The 20,612-nt window shown below is 36.9% G+C and overlaps 2 protein-coding genes across 5 annotated transcripts in view; one reads left to right on the top strand and one right to left on the bottom strand.

The window, feature by feature from the left end:
* Nucleotides 1-6,896, top strand: part of RO60 (Ro60, Y RNA binding protein) — a 20,260-nt gene extending 13,364 nt beyond the window's left edge. For all 3 annotated transcript variants that reach the window (XM_082650231.1, XM_082650232.1, XM_082650233.1), the window contains 6 exons: nucleotides 116-262; nucleotides 516-653; nucleotides 1,315-1,431; nucleotides 2,117-2,230; nucleotides 2,514-2,660; nucleotides 4,171-6,896. In XM_082650231.1, the coding sequence (XP_082506357.1) occupies nucleotides 116-262; nucleotides 516-653; nucleotides 1,315-1,431; nucleotides 2,117-2,230; nucleotides 2,514-2,660; nucleotides 4,171-4,323 (816 nt within the window). In that variant the 3' untranslated portion in view covers nucleotides 4,324-6,896. The remainder of the gene's footprint in view (nucleotides 1-115; nucleotides 263-515; nucleotides 654-1,314; nucleotides 1,432-2,116; nucleotides 2,231-2,513; nucleotides 2,661-4,170) is intronic.
* GLRX2 (glutaredoxin 2) lies at nucleotides 2,509-20,612 on the bottom strand. Of its 2 annotated transcripts, XM_082650263.1 has the most exons (6): nucleotides 20,463-20,612; nucleotides 18,931-18,994; nucleotides 15,768-15,944; nucleotides 14,596-14,707; nucleotides 8,420-8,492; nucleotides 2,523-2,642 (listed from the first exon to the last, which is right to left on the bottom strand). In XM_082650263.1, the coding sequence occupies exons 1-5, from the start codon at nucleotides 20,561-20,563 to the stop codon at nucleotides 8,434-8,436; spliced, it is 513 nt and encodes a 170-aa protein (XP_082506389.1). In that variant the 5' UTR covers nucleotides 20,564-20,612; the 3' UTR covers nucleotides 2,523-2,642; nucleotides 8,420-8,433. The 2 variants fall into 2 exon arrangements, with proteins under 2 accessions (XP_082506390.1, XP_082506389.1); XM_082650264.1 differs by lacking the exon at nucleotides 8,420-8,492 and having other exon boundaries at nucleotides 2,509-2,642.

The raw sequence follows: 20,612 nt of genomic DNA, 5'->3' as shown, positions 1-20,612 counted from the left end.
TTTAGAACGTGCTCTGAACCCCAAAAGAAATACTTAGTCTATGTTATTAATTGATACAACAATGTTATACTTTTACCCTTAATTCCTTATATTTCTACCTGTGTTATTGCAATAGGTGTGGAAGGCTTTGTTACAAGAAATGCCTCTTACAGCATTACTAAGGAATCTTGGAAAGATGACTGCTAATTCAGTGCTTGAACCAGGAAACTCAGAAGTGTCTTTAGTATGTGAAAAGCTGTGTAATGAAAAACTGTTAAAAAAGGTAAGCATTACCTTTGTTAAATATTACTAATTGAAAAAGTTGGCTCCTAAATTTTGGAAATGCGGTTGGCACATTTTTTAGGTATTCAGAGACCAAGTTGCACTGACTCTTAAATCTAAGATTAATATGTCCTCATTTTTCTCTTTTCTTTATGAAATAGATATATTAGCCATAATAACAAAAATCTAAAAGAAATAGTTACTGTTTTTCACTTGAATTTGACATTTGCTTTCTGTCTTGGTTGTGTTTCTAGGCTCGTATACATCCATTTCATGTTTTAATTGCATTAGAAACTTACAAAACAGGTCATGGGCTCAGAGGAAAACTGAAGTGGCGCCCTGATGAAGAAATTTTGCAAGCTTTGGATGCCGCTTTTTACAAAACATTTAAGGTAATGGTTTGATTTTCATTTTAAAACAAAAGACCCAGTTAGGATTTAATATCACATTTTAAAGATGATATTAGTAGTTTAACCATTTTTGATTATTCATTTGTTTTTTTCTTAGTTCATGTGAAAATGAATATATAATTAACATTGTAAGCTTATGAATAAAGTACTTCTCTCTACCTTTGGACAACAACCAGTTATCCTAAGATCATTTTGATAAGTTTTAAGGTACCAAATTAAAAACTTTGCATTCCTCTGGAGCCCTGTGACTTGGTCCTCTGTCCTCTGTTTTTCCGTTAATCAGTAGTAGATCTCTTCTGTCTTGATAGGAAGTAATTTTTTTAGGAATGGTAAATTTTATGTTATTTGTATTTTACCACAAAAAACTTTCTTGCTAGAAATTCCCAGTTTACTTCATGTGGAAAGATTTTAAAAAAATGACGATGATAACTTCTTTAAATTACTAAATAGGCCGTATTATTTCCTTTGTTTTACCTCTAGTAAAAGCTAAGCATTTGTAATTGTCAATTGGTAAATCAAATATCAGGCCTTTTATCTTAGTCTTTTGAATGAAAATTAAGTAAATATGATTCGTTAGAAATTTAATATACTTATCATTTCTTTGATTGCTTTTAATGATTGTTTGGTTTTGTTTTCTCTTTAGACAGTTGAGCCAGCTGGAAAGCGTTTCTTACTGGCAATTGATGTCAGTGCTTCTATGAACCAAAGAGTTTTGGGTAGTGTACTCAACGCTAGCACAGTAGCCGCAGCAATGTGCATGGTGAGAACACCTAAGACAATTTAGGATTTTGCCACCCTAAAAATGTTTACCCTGGGACAAAACTATAAAGTTGAATATGATCAAGAATTATGTTTTTGCTTGTTTTAAGCAAAGCTTTAATATTATATATATACTTGGGTATACTTGTATGTATTTTTATACTTAGGTATATACAATATTGTAGGTATATTGAAAAAGCATGTCTAAAGAAAAGTCAGAGTAGAAATTTTAATTTTACAACAACAGATTAATATTACCAGTATTTTTAAGGAAATAGATAATGCTTAGAGAAATTATTAATGAATATAGACGTTAAAAGATCAGGAACTAATAATAACAGAAGACTTGTTCTAGCCTGACTCTGTCACTGAATAACAAGTATATGAACCATAGGCGAGCTTCTTGGCTTCTCTTCTGTGGGTTTATTCCTTATTTAATAAAACGAGAAGAATAATATATACTCTATTTGCTTCAAAGGATTGTTGTGAAAACCAGTTTCCTTATAAGAGTTTGTGAAAGTACTTTGAAAGTTATACCACTGTTACTATATAGTTTCCAAACACAGTAATATAAGTTTAGAAATAAAAGTAAGCATCATAGGGTATTTTCTTTTAAAGATGAACTTCAAGATACTGTATTTGTTTCCCCCAAATCTACTGAAAATTACTACCATTGAATTTTTCAGGTTGTCACACGAACAGAAAAAGATTCTCATATAGTTGCTTTTTCAGATGAAATGGTACCATGTCCAGTGACTACAGATATGACCTTACAACAGGTTTTAATGGCTATGAGCCAGGTAAGAAACTGTTTTATTAAGTTTATTTAACATGTATTATATAAAAATTTATTGATGTCATTCCTGATATTAATAAATTTGTGAGAACAAATTGTTTCATCTCAACTTTCTCATGAACACAGAATCAGAAATATATTTACAAGCCTTGGGAAAGCCTATATATTGGGTCTAAACAAAATAACCTATAAAATAGTATTTTTAAGTATTTAATTATTTCAGACATGTCAGTACAGAAATGAGGGCATTTTCTTGTATTCTTATCCATGTTTTTTTTCCGAGTTAGATCCCAGCAGGTGGAACTGATTGCTCTCTTCCAATGATCTGGGCTCAAAACACAAATACAGCTGCCGATGTCTTCATAGTATTCACTGATAACGAGACCTTTGCTGGACATGTCCATCCTGCCGTTGCTCTGAGGGAATATCGAAAGGTAAGATAAATTCTAATATTCTTTCTCACCCCAAATAAGATTCGATTCTCAAACATTGACTATATTTTTCAAAAAATGATACTGAAGGTAGTTCTGTACCTTTGTATAGGAATGTTACGCCCGTTCTGGACTCAGTAGTTCTGTACCTTTGTATAGGAATATAACACCAGTTCTGGAAATAAGGAAGTACTACCTACACATACATAATTTATTTCAACAAGTTCCAGTTCCATACATTTTAACATCTTTTGCAAACAGTATTTTCGATAATAATCAAAATTTTTGTTACCTTAACTGTAAATTTTTAATGATTCAGTGTGCTCCTTGAAAAATTAAAGCATCATTTCTGAGTTTTGCTAAGGATTACATAAACCTAAAGCAAAGCTGTAATCTGTGTTTTAAGCTTTATGGGTATTTCTGTGTTCTAATCAGTGCTCTCTAGTTGAGCTTTCTGAAATGACGGAATTGTTCTATATTTGCACTATCAAGTATGAAATCTACCAGTCACGTGGCCTGTGGAGCACTTGAATTGTGGCAAGTGTGACCGGAAGTGGAAATAGAGCTTGATGAAGAGCAGTGGTTCTCAAAGTGTGATTTCCCTACTAGCAGCCTTAGCATCACCTGGCACCTTGTTAGAAATGAATATTCCTGGGCCCCATGGGGAGACCTGCTAAATCAGGAACTCTGGGGTGGGACTGTGTTTTAACAAGCCCTTCCAGGGATTCTAATGTATGCTTAAGTTTGAGAACAAGTGAGAGAACGGAATTCGGAGTCAAGACAGCCTGGGTTCTGAGTCCTGGGCCTTTCTCGTTATACTAACTGTGCATCCAAGTGAATCATCAATATTTAACTGATACATGTCATAGTAGTATATCACTACTGTGATATGTGCCATAGTAGTTAAAAGTACTGCGTAGCTTTTAGGGTTGTTATAACAATTACATTAGATAAATTGCCCAAAGAGCACATCATGTCTGACATAGTGCACCCTCAGTGATTGTTGGTTTTTCTCAAAAACTCAATTATTTTAGCCTGAAATCATAGCTGTAGAGAACAGGTTATTACATGTGACGTATATGTTATACATAGCAAAGTCATAAACCAAAAATTGATAACCCCAGGGAACTGTTTCCTTACATATATCCTTACATACTGCCCCAGGGTTTGACATGTTGGTAAAAATGTCATGCCCCTGAATATCCTGACTAGTTTCATAAGTACACAGTCCCTATGCTGCTCAGGAATGTGTTCTATGCCCATAAAATGAGTAATAACTATTGAACAAAGAAGCAGGAATTTCAGGCAGGTTGTTGACATGTTTATTAATAACCTTCTATTCTTCTGAAGATCACATAGTCTGGCCCCAGAAGATTGACAGATTTTTATGGAGGAAAAACAAATTGGCTTTGTAATGAAAAGCTGTGATAGAATTTAAAGTGTTTTAATTTTAGGTTAAAATTTGCTTTTGCTTACATACTGTTTTTAAGATATTTTTGATCTTTTCCTACAGAATATGGATATTCCAGCCAAGTTGATTGTCTGTGGAATGACATCAAATGGTTTTACCATTGCAGACCCAGATGATAGAGGCATGTTGGATATGTGTGGCTTTGATACTGGAGCTCTGGACGTGATTCGAAGTTTCACATTAGATATGATTTAATCATATGCACCAGCACAGTCTAAGAGGTCCATTGCCATCAGTGATCTCGCTAATACACCGCTACTTCCCAGCTAATCTTAATCCAATGAAAGACAGTAGGATGATGGTATAGTATGTGCATAATGGAAAGTTTACCTTACCAAAAAAAAGGAAGGAACAATAAGATGAGCCCAAAGTTATTTCTGTCTACTAAACTAGCTCTTGGGAAATAGCTTCAGAATACACTGTAGCCCCCTCTATCTAATAGAGAACTTCTTGTTGAGAGGCTGTAAGATAGTCAAACAGTTTTGCTTTGGCGAATAATCACATTTGTACTTAAAAGAAGAGAGAGCCAGAAGTGTAAGTAGTTCCATATCATGTCACTTATTTGAGAAATGCCTAAAGTTTTCTTAAATGTTTTCATTGGTAAAGGACAACTTTGATAATGTCCAAATATTCTGAAATGCACTGGACCATGTAACTGTGATGGAATATGAAACTCATTTGTAAACTTTTATACCAAGGGGGTTAAAAAAACAAACAAAAAAAACAAAAGACAAAAAAAAAAAAGACATTTGATTATGAATGAGTTTTACAAATTCCTTTAACAGTTTTCTACAGTCACATAAATAGCAGCTTTCTCAGTCAGTGAAAAAGATATTTTGTTTCTGTGGTTTAATTTACACTTGTAGAATTGTTACCATTAACCAGAAACATAAGGGAAACCCCTGAGATCTGAAGTTTGTGTCAGCTAAGGAAGTCTATTTTGGTTTGCTTTTGTTTGTTTATTGCTGTGAGTGAGGGGGCATGACTTGACAGTTTCCTCTGGCTTATAACAACATAGCCACATGTAGGCACACTTTTTTTTTCATTCTCTTAAATGAAAACAGATGTTTCAGGCATTTAACTCCCCCCATTCATAATCTGAAAGTATGACAATTAAAATCTCAAACATAGCCAGATTAGCTTTTTCCTTACTTTAAAAATAGTGTTTTAATTACTTTTATCTATTTTTTTAGCCAATTGTAAATGGGTTTTAGATATTTCTAATGGTAAACATGTTAGTGGCCTCCTCTCTCTTTGTCCATTATTCATCTGTGGCTTTGTCCATTATTCATTTGTGACAAAACATTCTTTTTTGATAGTATAAAAAAATAATAAAGCAAGGTAGGTCTTTCAGGTTTGAAAGGCAATTTTTGTGTGGCATATTATCACTAACCAGTCTGTAAGAAATTAATTTTTTCTATTTTATTTGTGTATATTAAACTTCCTATTCATTATAAAGTGCACTATTTTCTTGAGCAAGTATCCCTTCTTTGTGGGGAGGTTTAACCTGTTGAACTGCCAGTATATTTGCTCATAATTATATCATGGCTGTCTAAGATAATGTGCACATAAAACTTCAGTTTTTATGTATTGTTCTTTAAATGTATTTAAAGATTTACTGGGGATTTATAAAGCCCTTCTCAATATTATATGAAAAGTCAAACTAGTAAATGTAAATTATACTTTCACGTGCTTGGGGGTTAGAGGTTTTATGTTTTGGGGGGCAGAGGGACTTACGTAATGTTAGAATTTGTATATTTTCTTCTGTTTCATGAGAAATTTGGGCTCTGGGAGTAATAAGACAATGTTCCTTTCAAACTTATTTGATAAATTAATGCTGGCCTTGTCTGATATGTAGCTCTGCCTTCAAGGCCACTGGTAGCAATTTGTAAATATTATGATTTACCTGATTTTTTTGTCAGCAAAGCTAGTAGCACCATTACCCCCCCCCAAAAAAAAAAAAATACATGGCTTGTGATATCTGTTTTTTATCCTCTGTCAGGCATTGGATTTGACATGTTAGCTACTTTTGATACATTAAAATATTATGTTCAGATTGAGTTTAAAGAACCTAACAGAATTTTGTAATAGTACTTGAATTCTTTAAGTAAACCCAAAATTTTTTTTTTTTTTTTTTTTCCTTTTTTTTGCGGTACGCGGGCCTCTCACTGTTGTGGCCTCTCCCGTTGCGGAGCACAGGCTCCAGACGCGCAGGCTCAGCAGCCGTGGCTCACGGGCCCAGCCTCTCCGCAGCATGTGGGATCCTCCCGGACCGGGGCACGAACCCGCGTCCCCTGCATCGGCAGGTGGACTCTCAACCATTGCGCCACCAGGGAAGCCCCAAAATCTTCTTAAATTAAAAATTATAACATGATCTAACTTTTTATTCCTAATAGAAATGTTAAGTGGAATATAGTATAAACGTTTATTTCCTTCAGTTAAACACTTTCTATATTGTTTTTAGACAGATATGTTCAGGAACTAATATTAAATCCATCAGAAGTAAGATTAGATGTGACTTTTTTGAAGTCACATAAATAAGTCTATTAAATGGTAAGATTTTAGAAAGAAAAAACTAAAAGCCACCACTGAAGGTAGCTTTATTTTCAAATCATGGAGCTTTAGAAGCTGGAAGAAACCTTAGAAATTTAAAAGGTAATTGTTTGAGTTAGTTTAGGGATCCATGGTCTGAGAGAGTGTGACTTTGGAGCCCTAGATCTAGATCTAGAAACGTTGGTCTCTTCATTCCCATTCCAGTGTTCATTTCCCGACAAAATGGGAAGACATTGACTTACAAGAGTAGGTGATAAAATAGAATTATTCAAGACTTTTATCTTTTTAGGTATTAGGAAATAATGTATATACATGATTGCTTTAGGAGTAGAAAAACAGAACTTGTGAACCTGTATACTTCTGTAGTTCATAGTAACCCTCAAGCACAATTAATGTCTTAATAACCTGTATTGCTATATAACATAGTCATATAGAAAGAATAAAAAAACTTTACCTCATTATGAATAAAATGTACTCAAGTGATAAAGAAGTTTTATTTTCTGAATTACTTCTAGCATTATTGCTGATTAGGAAAATGTTGCTTCTAAAAAACAATCCTAAGAAAAGTAAACTTTATTTCCTAGAAAATATGTAAATATTTTCAGGATATAGTTGTAATTAGTAAAACAAAAACTAATCTTATGATCCTACCCTATCCCTGTTAGTTGAAATTTCTTGGAAATTCCACTTATTAACACTTATGTATTATTTAGTTTAGTCATCATTTTAGGAAATATTGGTGAGGAAGACACTAGTGAATGGGATTTAGCGTTATACCCTTCTGGAACCTCTTTTGCTTTATCTAACTTACTGTGTGACTGTAGACAACCAGTTTAACCTATGTGATTCAATTTTGCTATCTTTAAAAAGTAACATATCTGATGCTTGGCTCATAGAAAAATCAATGATTTTATATCTGTATAAAACTTGAAATTGGGAAGAAGGCTTGCAAAGAAATTAGAACTTTTTAAAAAAATTAAAAACACTTTTAATAGGATATATGTTTTGAAAGATAAAATGTTTTAGAAAAACAGCTCAGTAGGCTCAATAATTTTTTTAAACACTCCTGTTCTGAATGGGAAAATGTGGAAGAAAAATTTTAACAGTAAAGGTAATGACTAAAGAAATCACTATTCTCTGAAAAGAGAAAGGAATATATTCCATTAGCTAGATCAAGAAAAACTAACTCATACTCTAAATGAGAAGATGGTCTTACAAAAATTTGCTTAATGTTTTAAAATAACAGGTAAATCTACAAACGATAGAATATCAGTTAATCAGGATTTTTTTATGCAAAACAATTTAAAATTATTTTGGAAATTTAAGATAGAATTTCTGAATAAATTTGAGGATCTGACAATTAAGAAACATCTGTGGAAGCACAGTAAAGCTACATCTAAACAATAATTAAAGGGAAATGGTTGTGATCACTTATTGGACTTACTTCAATTTGACCTAAAGATGATATACCCACAGATCTCTCCATAAGTCCCTTACAGTTAGTAATCACAAATGAAAAATTCTAGTCTTGTATACCACAGACTTGGGTGATTCGTTAAGGCTATATCCCCTCTAGAGAAATGTCAGATAGCATCAATGTAAACATGCACAAGGGAGAATTAGAAAAAAGATAAGTTAAACTATTTCATTAGTTGTATTTACTGTATGCATTCAATTTAGTATATATCCCAGTTACTTGCTGCCTAGTCCATTATTTGTTGGAAGATTCCTTCTATACCTTTTTTTTTTCTTTTAAAATTCCTTTCTTCTGACATTTTGGTCTTCTGTTTGCTTTTCTAGTCCTGCTGTACCTGAGTAATAAAATAAATGACAGGAAAGTCACCCATATTTAGGTTTGGGATACATCTTGCAGATTGCTTTTTGTTCCATATAGATTTAAGGTCATATTGTTTTCAAATTAATAATGGGCAGGTCTCCTGGAACAATAATTGAATTGATAATTATCTCCCCAAATCAAGTTATATTGTATACCTTTTATATTAGATGTTTGCAGAAATGTTTGCAGTTATTCAGCCTTTGTTTGCAATTATAGATGTACCTAGCTCTTAGAAAAAGCACTCTTTGAAAAATAATTAAGTGAATACTCTTTCAGAAAATAGCATGTCTCAGTGCTCATATTTCCATAATTATAAAGACTACCCACAAAATCTTTGTCTACCAAATACTTCACAGAGCTTATATATACATGGCTTGTAGCATAAAAGGTCTTGTAAATGACATGTATCCACATTCAACATTTTTTTAATTGGTTAGTGTTTTATTTGCTTTTGAAAAATTATTATGAAGTTAATTTAAAAATTCTGTGGTAATATTTTTCATGTAGAAAACTAATAATGTTGTTAAACTTACTGTCTGAATAGAACTATAATAAATGACACATTTTCCTAAACCCTGAAAATACCAAATTATATAGGAAATTGGTAGAAAGAAACATAAACTTAGGAGTTATGTTGCAAAATTCAGTTACTAAAATTAAGGTGATTATTTTCAATGAGAATTAATTTTGTAAATACAATGAAAAGATATAAAAGATGTTTCTGAGCCTAAGGAGATTTTTCCCTTTGCTTCTATTTAATTTAGCACCACCATGTGTCATATTAATTTTATGAACACAAGTGATAATATACTTCATTTTAAAATATATTTAAATTTCTTTGCTTTTAGAAGTTACCAGAATCTGTTCTTGAACAAAAGAAATAGTAAGTTAGCTACACTTCGCTGGCTTCACTTAATGAATACTTGGATTGTTAAGTGTAGTAAATGAGGTTAAAGTCTTGCTATATATCATTACCACATAATTGATGGAAATTATATCAATACAATCATTGTATTGAAACTTCTGTTTAAATTACTTATTAGGCTTTATTTGCAATGTAAACTGTTTAGAATCCATAGATAGCCAAATTAAACATATTATACAATTAATGAACAGTAACCAAGAAAAAGTGTTTTTGTTCACTATTATTCTAAAGATGGACTGCTTGCAGTTCGGTATGGTGTGACTAGACAACTTGTAATGCATTTGAGTTATATTTTCTTCCTTTTATTGCCAGCTTCTGATAATGAAGAAATTCTCCAAGAGATGAGATATATAAAATCATCTTTTTTAAAAAAAATTGAATGGGGAAGAGGTATTATAATCTAGTTCTAAACTGTCCATTTGCTTTATATAAAGGCTTTGATTTTCATATTTGACCACTCAATAAATATTTAAATTATACAGACTAATGGCTGCATAGAATAGAATTTAAGTATGCAAGAGCCTTAAAGTGAAAAAAAATGAGCCTTCTGACTGCCTTAAAATATGACTAGCTCTCCAACACAGGCATACGTACTTTGCATAGGGTCTGTTCATTAAGTAATGCCTTAATAGTGTCAGTGTTTCTGAAGTATAGAACTCGAAAGGTCTTTTACAGCTTTCTCTTTTACATAAAGAATGGAAATTTAATTATTAAGTTTTAAAACCTGATTGTACATTAGCTGTTTAAGCACCCATTAACAGGATAATCTAGGGACACTGATGTGTTATACATACATGACTGTTAACATCAGTAATATTTTGTGGTAGTTTAAGGTTTTTTATTGTTTTGTATAACAAATTATCCAGGAAGCTGGACTCTGTAACTGATCTCCAAGGACCAAGTTGCATATTTAAACACTCTGAATGAAAAATACAGTTGTACAGTTCCAAAAATGATTAATTTTTTAAGGGAATTTTTCAAGACAAAAGGCAAATATTTTGTTTCAAGCCTACCAGCAAATTCATTCAAAGAAGTGAATATAGTTGTAAGACATTGTGACTATTGCAATAAAAAGTATCCAGGCCAGTGATGTTTAATTACATTCACATTTTTACATTCACTTTGCCTTTCAAAGCAGGAATATTTTATAAAAATGAGAGAAAACTTTAAATTGTCAAGCTGGTGCTTAAAAGTATATAAAGTTCAATTTATAACAAGTTCCATTTCAAAGAAAAAGGACACTGAAAGGAGGGGCAGGGGGTTTCCTAGGTCTGTTGTTGATCAACTCACTGATAACTTTGTTGAGTCTTCCAAGTTTTCACTGTAAATAACATACCTAGCAATGTAATTCTGCTGTTTTCTGATAGAAAATGGATGAAATACTAATGTATGAAATTTATTTCATGACAAAACAGTTTTCACCAATACTGTGAAATCTGGACTCTCCTTTCTAGCCCTGCAAAACCCCATACTGGATAAATCATTTTAGACATGGAGTGCAGGTGGGCACAATGTGAACTGTTTCTGGTCACTTGTATTATTGTAAAAATTGATAGATGTACCAAATAAACTCTATGCACATCAAGTAATTGTCTTTCCATTTCTTTAAAGAATAATTTTAAGGTTATTATATGCCTTATAAAATGTAAGGCTCTTAGCAATCTTATAATATTTGAATAAGATGAAATTAAGGTTTGACCATTAATATTGGTCTTAAAATGCCGCTACTTGTATATAACTATTATTTAATTATTTAAAATATGTGGTTGGGGATTCTTTTCCAATGGATATTAATTATAGGATCAAAACAACTGGATTTAATAAAAGTGCATATTCTTAAAGAGTTTAAAACAGGATTCTTTTGTGAAAAAAAAATTCAAAGTTGCCTTTGGGAGTGGGAGAGGGATAAATTAGGAGTTTGGGATTAACATATACACACTACTATATATAAAATAGATAACCAACAAGGACCTACTGTATAGCATGGGAAACTATACTTAATACTTTGTAATAACCTATAAGGGAAAAGGATCTGAAAAAGAATGGATATATATATATCTGTAACTGAATCACTTTGCTGTATACCTGAAACGAATCCAACATTGTAAATCAACTATACTTCAACAAACATTTTTAAAAATAAGAAAATAAAAGTTGCCTTTGGGAAAAGTTAACACCAAAAGTCAACTATGCAAATAAAAATATTTAAGTGCCAATTTGCAGAAATTTCTTTTCTCTGAATTCCCGTAAAACTTTCATATTAAAAGTTCTAAGATCTGAGCTGTAGGTTATGAAGAAGAGTGAGAACAAGTTATATATGAATATACCCACCAAAATTTTGAACATTTGATCGATTCTATAATTCTCCATTTAAAGATGACAGTGAACAGTTATGGAGAAAGGAAGATCACAAATACAGTGGACCCCTGAATGGCTGGTTGGACCCTTGAACGGCGGTTGGTTGAATCTGGGCATGCAGAACCTTGGATGCAGAGGGCTGACTATAAATTATCCTTGGATTTTCAAGGTGGGGGTTGGAGCGCCTAAGCCCTGCGTTGTTCCAGGGGTCAACTGTATACATCTCATAGATGAAGAAAACTAAACTTAAAAAAACTTCCTTTTAAACCTTATCAAGAAAACTTGCCTTTAAAAAATATGTTCAAATGGTATTTTTTTAAATATTAGTAAATAATAAAATGCAGATATATTTAAACAAATGACCCCTTTTTTTCTCAGCAGCTTTTCAGCTTCCCAATTAAATATTTTGGCAATTTATGTGTAAGTTGATTAGTGATAAAGTGAGAAAACAAATGGCCCATTTTTAAAATATTAAACAGTATGTCTTTCAGATCTTAACATTAAAAATAGAGGACCAAAAAAAAAAACAACAATATCATTACTTTTTCTTAAACTGGTCATGATTTTCTTTCTAACCTGTGGTTTTGGAAAGAAAAAACAGCTGCTGAAACCCCTCATACCTAGTTTTGCCTTAGATTTACATTATACTTTATATATATATATATATATATAAAATATACTTTCATCTAGCTGTAATTTATGGTGTCATGGACTGAATGTGTCTCCCCAAAATTTATGCTGAAACCCTCATCCCCAGCACCAATTATATGAGTTTTTCCACTGAGAATCTGTTACAGTCCCCTATCGAAATCTCTTCCTGTTAATCCTCGGCTTTGTAACTAGCCCCTGCACAACTAGTTAAATCCTCGGTCAGCCAGGATTGGCATGTCATCGGGGCAGCTGCTCAGACCCACAAGACTGTCCCCTCCAGCCCTCACTTCAGATGCCAATCTCAAGTCCAGGTTGTCACCTGTGCTTCTCCCAACCAGATATAGATGGGATTCCACCAACCCTGTCCCTCCCTTCTTAGGTTTGATTAGTTTGCTAGAACAGCTTACAGAACTCAGAGATAACATTTTACTTTCTGGATTTCCAGTTTACAATAAAAGCCTCTAACTCAGGAACAGCCAGTTGTAAGAGAAGTATAGAGCAACGTATGGGGAAAGGGGAGAGCTTCCGTGTCCTCTCTGGGCACTTTGTTCTCCCCCAATCTCCACGTTTTCACCAACCAGGGAGCTTCACAAATCCTGTCCTTTTGGGTTTTTACAGAGGCTTCATTACACAGGCAGGATTGATTAGCCATTGATGATTGAACGCAATCTCCAGCCCTTCTCCCCTCCCCAGAGGTCGGAGGTGGGGCTGGTATTTCCAACCTTCTAATCACAAGCTTCCCCAGGCAACCAGCCTCCATCCTCAGGGGCTTTCCAAAAAACACCTCATTAACATAACCAAAGACAATTTAATAGCTCTTCTCACAGGAAATTCCAGGGGTTTCAGCTGTGTGCTAGGAATGGCATGAAGACCAAATATATATGTAATATAAATCACAGTATCACACGAGGTAACATTTCCTCTACTCTCTAACAAAGAGTTTACAACATAGCAAGCATGCAGGAATTTCACATCATGACATAATGAAAAATAAAGGGCTAAAGGAATGCCTCCACTGTTCCATTCCAGTTATAACTTACCACGTGAGAATGAAATAGTCCAAATTCTTGCTTTATCAAGGTCTAACGACAGCTTAATAGACCATGTAGGAAGCATCATTGAGGGCAAATGGCAAAAAAAGCCACCAGCTGTCTTCTGCAGGACTATCCCTGATTCTCTGATCCATCTTGAGCAGAAAGCAGACGCTCACCACTTCTCTTAAAGTCCATCTTCCTCCCACCTCTGAGGAAGCGTTTTCTCTTCCCAGCATCTGGTAATATGTCCCGTGTGACTCTGTGGGATCAGCTAGAATTCCCAGTCACAGAAGCGAAGAATATCTACATCAGAAATTACTTTAGGGACATTCAGTTTAATCTCCCATCCAATACCTGGATGCCCTATGGAACATTTCCAACAGCTTCCAACACCTTCTGGAAAGCAGAACTCTCCACCTCACACTATAACTCAAGTGTATTTCTGAACTGTTTCCGCAGTTCATCCTCATATAACGCTGAAATCTTCCTCCTCTTAATTTCTGCCCAGAGGTGCCGTTTTATTCTCTAGAACTACCAAATCATCAGATGAATAATGTGGTTTTTCTAAAATGAATTTCATTCCATCCTACAAATTTAATATACTTCTTTTACTCTAGAAGCACAAAGTGTGAAGGCTTGTCACAATACAGTACAAGGATATCCCTACCGAGTTCACAACTGCATCAGTGAGAGCCTTATTTTGCAGAGAAGGCACCCATCAGCGCTCACCACTGAAAGCTAGAAAAGAAAAGGCATTAACTCCTTCTGAATACAATACAGAAGAGTCCCAAATGCTTACTTTCTAGCTCTTGGTTATAAAATTCATCTATAAATTCCGAATAAAACACATTCTTTCCTTATCTTTTGATACAACTCTACTCCTTCAGTTTTAAATATCATCCATTTTACTCAAGAACTGGCAAATAAGAGGTTTCCAGCGTGATTTATTGTTCACTATTTTTTACAACTTTTTCATGAAGATAATTCATATATTTAAAATACCCTTGAATATTTAAAAGGCATTATCGGGCATTATCACTTTAAATATATAGTGACATTTTATTAGCAAAGTTATGAGCACCTACATCACTAAAATTCTTTCCTCTTACTTTTTTTTGGATAACACTGGTGAACTAGTGGAAGCAATTTCCCTTCTTTGTGAAGCCTGTGAGTGTCAGTTGCACCGCCAATAAAAGTTCCATTGACAAATATTCTTGGCACCTGTTGGATAAACAAAAGATTAGATGGCACCTTGGTGTCAGAAGTATAAGGCCATTCACATGTGGCTAATACATATTCCACTGTGAGTACTTTTATGGGCCAGACATACACGAAGCTCTTTGACTAATTACCTATTTAAACTTTACAACCCTTCAGGTAGGTATTATTTTTAGCCTTATTTTGGAGGAAGAGGAGGCACAGGAACTTGCCCAAGATCACAGTGATAGTAAATGACACAGCTGGGATTTAAATCCTGGACAATCTAACTCTCTACCCACTCCCTCTCATCGCTATGGCGTATAAAAGGCAAAATAAAGCAATCTCTAATTATTAATAATGTTTAAGTGGTTCTTTCTTACCATTGTTTACTAAAGAGGAAGAGTACACTATCAACTCCTTCCAGGCACATATAAACAAGAAGGAAAATGGCAATATTATCTATTTTTCTTTTGTTTGTTTGTTTGTTTTGGGTTGCCAGGGCGTTTGGGGGGATTTTTTGGCCGTGCCACGCAGCATGCAGGATCTTAGTTCCCTGACCAGGGATCAAACCTGTGCCCCCTGCGGTGGAAGCATGGAGTCCTAACCACTGGACCGCCAGGGTGTTTTTCTGATAATGCATATTATGGGAAAATCCACAGATTGCAAGAATCTAAAAACATGGAGCCCGAAAATACTCCTATTAGCACAGAACATGAAGACCAACCCTTGGTCTTCACTGTTCAAGGGAGGAAGGAAGGATGCTTTCATCTTGAAAAAGCCCCAGGAGGACCTCAAAGATTCGTAGACCAGCACTCACAACACCATTACCCCTCCCACCTCACACACACACACACACACACACACACACACACAAACACACACACACGGCAAAAATAAAAATAAAACAAATGAACTCTGCTGTTTCCTAGTCTATGAGTCTGGTTTCCAGATCTGCCATTTCTGTATCAATTAAGATTCTCAGAGTATGTCTGGCTCACTTTTCCCATCATGAGGGCACAGGCCCAAGGTGACCCAACTCAGTCCCCACTTCGGGGCAAAGCACCACAGTGGATGTACTCACAGTTCTTTCACCGGTCATTTCGTGAAGAGCGTCTTGTAACTGGCTTCCGTGTTCAAGCATGTCCAATTCCACCACTTTATAGTTTACACTCATGTCGTGAAAAAGTGTTTTTGCCATCGTACAGTAAGAACAAGAAGTTTTGGAGAAAATCACCACACAATTATTAGAAATGATTTCCTGAAGGAAAACAAACCAGAACAAAAAAATCATTTGAATTCTAGACATTATCTTTCAGAAAGGAATCATGATACAGTAGAAAGGGTATGGATTTTGGAGTCTCACAATTCAGGGCTCAAACTCAGTCGCCATCAATCTGTTTTCTCATCGTAGATTGAGGACAAAGAAACATTATTAGGAAAAAAAGGATGTGACAGGTGGAAAGTGTTGGCAAAGGGTAATAACACCAATAATCACAGCCAATTCATATACAGCAGACACTTCTGTGTGCCGACACAATTCTCAACACTTTACTAGCTCACTTAAACCTCACTACAGTCTTGAGATAGGTGCTATCATCACCTCCACTTTACAGATGAGGAAACTGAGGTACAGAGGAGGGGAAATAACTTACCCCTGGTCCTCAGCTGAGAAGTGGGCGAGCTGGGATTTGAACCCAGGCAAGTCTGAGGCCACAGCCCAGGTAGTTAATCTCTGCTATACTGCTTCTCAAATATTCAGGTGTTCAGGAGTTAACTCCTTACCTTCCTTAACTTTTTTCTTAATTTTTTATTATTATTATTATTTTTTACCATCTTCACCATTCTTCGCCTTTTTTTTTTGGCTGCACCGTGCAGCTTGCAGGATCTTATATCCCCCACCAGGGATCGAACCCGTGCCCTCTGCAGTGGAAGCGTGGAGTCCTAACCTAACCCCTGGACCGCCAGGGAATTCCCTTCTTTGCTATTTTTAAAACTGGAATATAACTGATTTACACTATTATATTAGTCTCAGGTGTAGAGCATAGTGATTCGATATTTTTATACTTTACAAAATGATCACCATTTCCTAAATGTTCAGTGGTGAGAAATGATGTATGATTTCTCTTTAAAATGTAAGGCTTTCACTGATCCAGATGTAAACAACAGCTTACCCTACCCCTCAACTTCCACTCCTTCTTGTGTATCTTTATAGTAAAAAAAACAAAACAAAAGAAGTCATTACTGTTTTGATAAGGTCTTCCCACAGCGTTTTTCCTGGAAATGCTACTTCCAGAAAGACTGATTCAATGGGTTTGAGGCAGAGGTCAGAAGCTATTTTTGAAAAACCTTTCCAGATGATTCTAATGATATCAGCCTGGTTTGGAGGCTACTCTCCAGGCTTTTATCACAAAGACCCTGAGACTCTGCTATGCATCTGCGTCACCTGTGAAATTTGTTGAGCTTTGTGTTCCTAGACATATCAATGCCCAGGTACTTCAACAGTTTCTGAATGGCCATGTCTGGCACCTAGGCATCTGCCTAGGCTGTCCTAATGTGGGTTATAAGCAGCACCTTCAAGAAGACCAAAAATCAGAAAGTAGAGCACCCAGGCAAAGTGTTTCAGAAGTTATATCTGCCCTTGGGTGTCAGAAGGGTTCTAGGTCAGTGTCTAGGTGTCTGCAGATTGGTCTATTTTTATGTTTTCTCTCCTGCTCACTCATAATATTTACTACAGAAGTCTATCTCAGGGAGAGCCAGACACACCAGAGATGTACTACTGAATCCATTTTATAGATGAGAAAACTGAGGTTGGGAAGTTCACAATACTGGGTGGGATTCCACCCAACCTGTCCCAACACCAAAGCCAGTGCGCCTTCCTCACTGTGCTGCCTCGGGTTAGAGACACATGGACCATAATTCAGAGAGAGAGGAGCACCCTGGCAGCTGAGACGTAGTACAAACACTGATGGAGAGATTCCAAAGTGAGTCGAAACTCAAGGTGACAGTGTCCAAGTTTCTTGAACCTTCCTTCTCACCTTTTCTCAACCTCGTCCTTGCTAAATAGTTCATGGTTTTGTATTCTTTATTTTTATGGACTGAGTCACGCGGTATGCAGGATCTTAGTTCCACGCAGGGATCGAACCCATGCCCCCTGCAGTGGAAGTGCAGAGTCTTAACCACTGGACCGACCACCAGGGAAGTCTCCCACCTCACCATGGTTTTGTTTTGTTTTTTTTGCGGTACGCGGGCCTCTCACTGTTGTGGCCTCTCCCGTTGAGGAGCACAGGCTCCGGACGCGCAGGCTCAGCGGCCATGGCTCACGGGCCCAGCCGCTCCGCGGCATGTGGGATCTTCCCGGACCAGGGTCCGAACCCGCGTCCCCTGCATCGGCAGGCGGACTCTCAACCACTGTGCCACCAGGGAAGCCCCTCTATTCTTATTTTAAAAGAGGCAATCCCTCACTATAGGTCTCCAACATTACTGTTATATTCAATGGCTGTGGGTGGATACTTCTGTAGCCAAATAAAGGCAAAAATGTTTGTGTGAAGTGGTGTTTGGTGGTGAGGAGCAGACAAATGAGTATGTCCTGTGGGCTACAAGGGAACAGAAACATACACACAAGAGGCATTTTCTGAGGCAGACTTAACTGGGCTTCGCAGTGCAAGCAAGAGAAAGACAAGAGAACACAGCAGTGCACAGTATCCTTGAGAGGATCGGTCATAGAGTAACTACTGCAAACTAGGTTCTGTATTAGGGAAACAGCTTCCCAGACCAGAACCAAACACTATCCCTGGGTAAGGGCAACCTGACTGGTACCAACAGTAGACCTGCGCTGGGTGAGATGGTAAGAGCAGCCAACAACATAGACCCAGCTTAGGGAAGTGAAGGCTCCATTAAGAATAAATCTCGTAGGGACTTCCCTGGCGGTCCAGTGGTTAGGACTCCGCACTTCCACTGCAGGGGGCACAGGTTCGATCCCTGGTTGGGGAACTAAGATCCCACAAGCAATGCAGCACAGTCAAAAAAACCAAAAGAATAAATCTCATAAATTCTGACTAACAAAATGATCTAGAGCTTCTTTGCCACATGCATGATTTTGATAGCAGATTTAAAAATATATAAGAACTTAGTAATTCATTTGCTGCACTATGACAGGTTTCGATACAGAATAAGCATATTAAATGTGTAAGACAATTCTTTTTCCACCAAGGAAAGTTTTTTCCTACATGTCCCACATCACTCACTTGGATCTGATTCATGGGAGTAGTTGCTGTGTTCCCCAAAGATGACGATGTGCTGTTCCCCATCCTAAAAGGAATTTTAAAAGGCAGTGCAGTTTATTAAAAATTAAAGACAATATATCAGATGAGATCCATTTGAAGAAAACCCGATATGCTAATATATATCCAAACTTATGAAAGAGAAAAAAGTTTTACTTATTATCAGTACAAAATATCAGTTTACAAAGTATTTGTTTACTAATATCAAAAGGGCCTGTGTGCTTCTCTAACTAGCCTCCAGAACAGAAAAAGGAGATTAAGGGGTGCAGGGATGGAATAACATAGAAATCTATTTGTCTTATCAACTAAGAAAACACATCCTTTTCATCTCAATTCCAGCATTTAATTATCATCCCTAAACCATCTACTATTTGCATCTACTCTGGAAGCAGGAATTCCAGTAGAACTTTCATAAGACAATGCTTTCTTGGGTACTAAGAGAGGAGGTGGGAGGTGCATTCTGAAACATCAACCTCTTCTCTACCAAAGAAAAGAGAAAGCTTCTGGAAGGCACTTTTCTCCAATTCTAGTCGAGAAAGCAGCAGGTGTTCAATAAACGTTTCATTGATGAAGCAGCCACTAGCCATGCCACATTTATGGAGCACCTACTATGTGCTAAACGGGCGAAATGCCCCAGGGATACGTATCACTGGAAGAACTCAAAGAGCCTCAAGGACCTGTCAAATAGTTACACTATATGATCGGCACCTTCCGGAGGGGTCTCTAGTTTAGCATAGAAGGTTAATCAAGAGTTCCTGGAGTCTTGTAAAACTGGTAGGAGTTACCAGATCAAGGAATTAGGAAGAAACTCCCAGACAGAGGGATGGATGCACAGATAGGCGAGCGGACAGGACAGCCCCGACCAGCCGCGCGGGAGTGAGGTGGGCAGAGCATCCGTCTGGGCAGTGGGTCTCGCACCACAGGCCTGGGAGCCGCGGGTATTCACCGTCCTCGCTCGAGCCAAGGACGACTTCAGCATGAATAGGCAACCGTCCTATCCTCAAAGACTTGGCGATTTGGTAGAAAGCGCCACTTTCACTTCCTGCCGCAGGGTTGCCAGATTTAGCAAATGAGAATGAAGATCGCTCGGTTAAATTAGAATTTCAGATAAACAGCGAATAACTGTTTAGCTTACATATGTCCCGTGCAATATTTGGTATATACTTAAACCAAACCATTATTCGCTGTTTATTTGAAATACCAATTTATTAGAGCATCTTGTATTTTACCTAGCAACCGAGGGGGAGGGGAGGTACAAGCGAACAAGACAGGTATTTGCAACCTGAGAGTAACGTGATCCTTAAGTCAACCTGAGCGCTTAGGGAACATTCCCTCCCCGCCCTTCCTGGGCCCCCAGCCCTCCGAGGGGCCTCGACACCTGCATCGACTCAGGGCCCACCCGGCCCCCGGGAAGAGCCGCCCCGCCCACCGCTAGGTCCAGACCCCCGCGAGGCCTCTGCGCCACGTCCTGCCGATGGTGGTCGCGGCACCCTTACCCAGAGGCCGAAACTCCCGCTGCCCCCTGGAGCCGGCCCGCCGACCTGCTCCCGCTCCGGACAAGCCGCGTCCCCACCAGTGCTGCGCGGCGCCTGCACATGGCCCTGGCTCTGGGCCGCCGCGACCAGACACGCCGGCGACCGCGACCC

The sequence above is a fragment of the Grampus griseus genome, assembly GCF_964374135.1.
Source record: "Grampus griseus genome assembly, chromosome: 1".
Classification (NCBI taxonomy): Eukaryota; Metazoa; Chordata; class Mammalia; order Artiodactyla; family Delphinidae; genus Grampus; species Grampus griseus.
The sequence above is the reverse complement of the archived record's forward strand: the minus strand, read 5'-3'. Positions and strand labels throughout refer to the sequence as shown.

Bases quoted from the DNA above. Each gene is read 5' to 3' on its own strand.
- GLRX2 (XM_082650263.1), bottom strand. From the start codon at position 20,563: ATGTGCAGGCGCCGCGCAGCACTGGTGGGGACGCGGCTTGTCCGGAGC. The intron at 14,708-15,767 runs GTGAGTACATCC...TTTATCCAACAG, and splicing joins AAATGACCGGTGAAAGAACT to GTGCCAAGAATATTTGTCAA. The intron at 8,493-14,595 runs GTAAGAGGAAAG...TTTATTACTCAG, and splicing joins CCAGTGTTATCCAAAAAAAA to GTACAGCAGGACTAGAAAAG.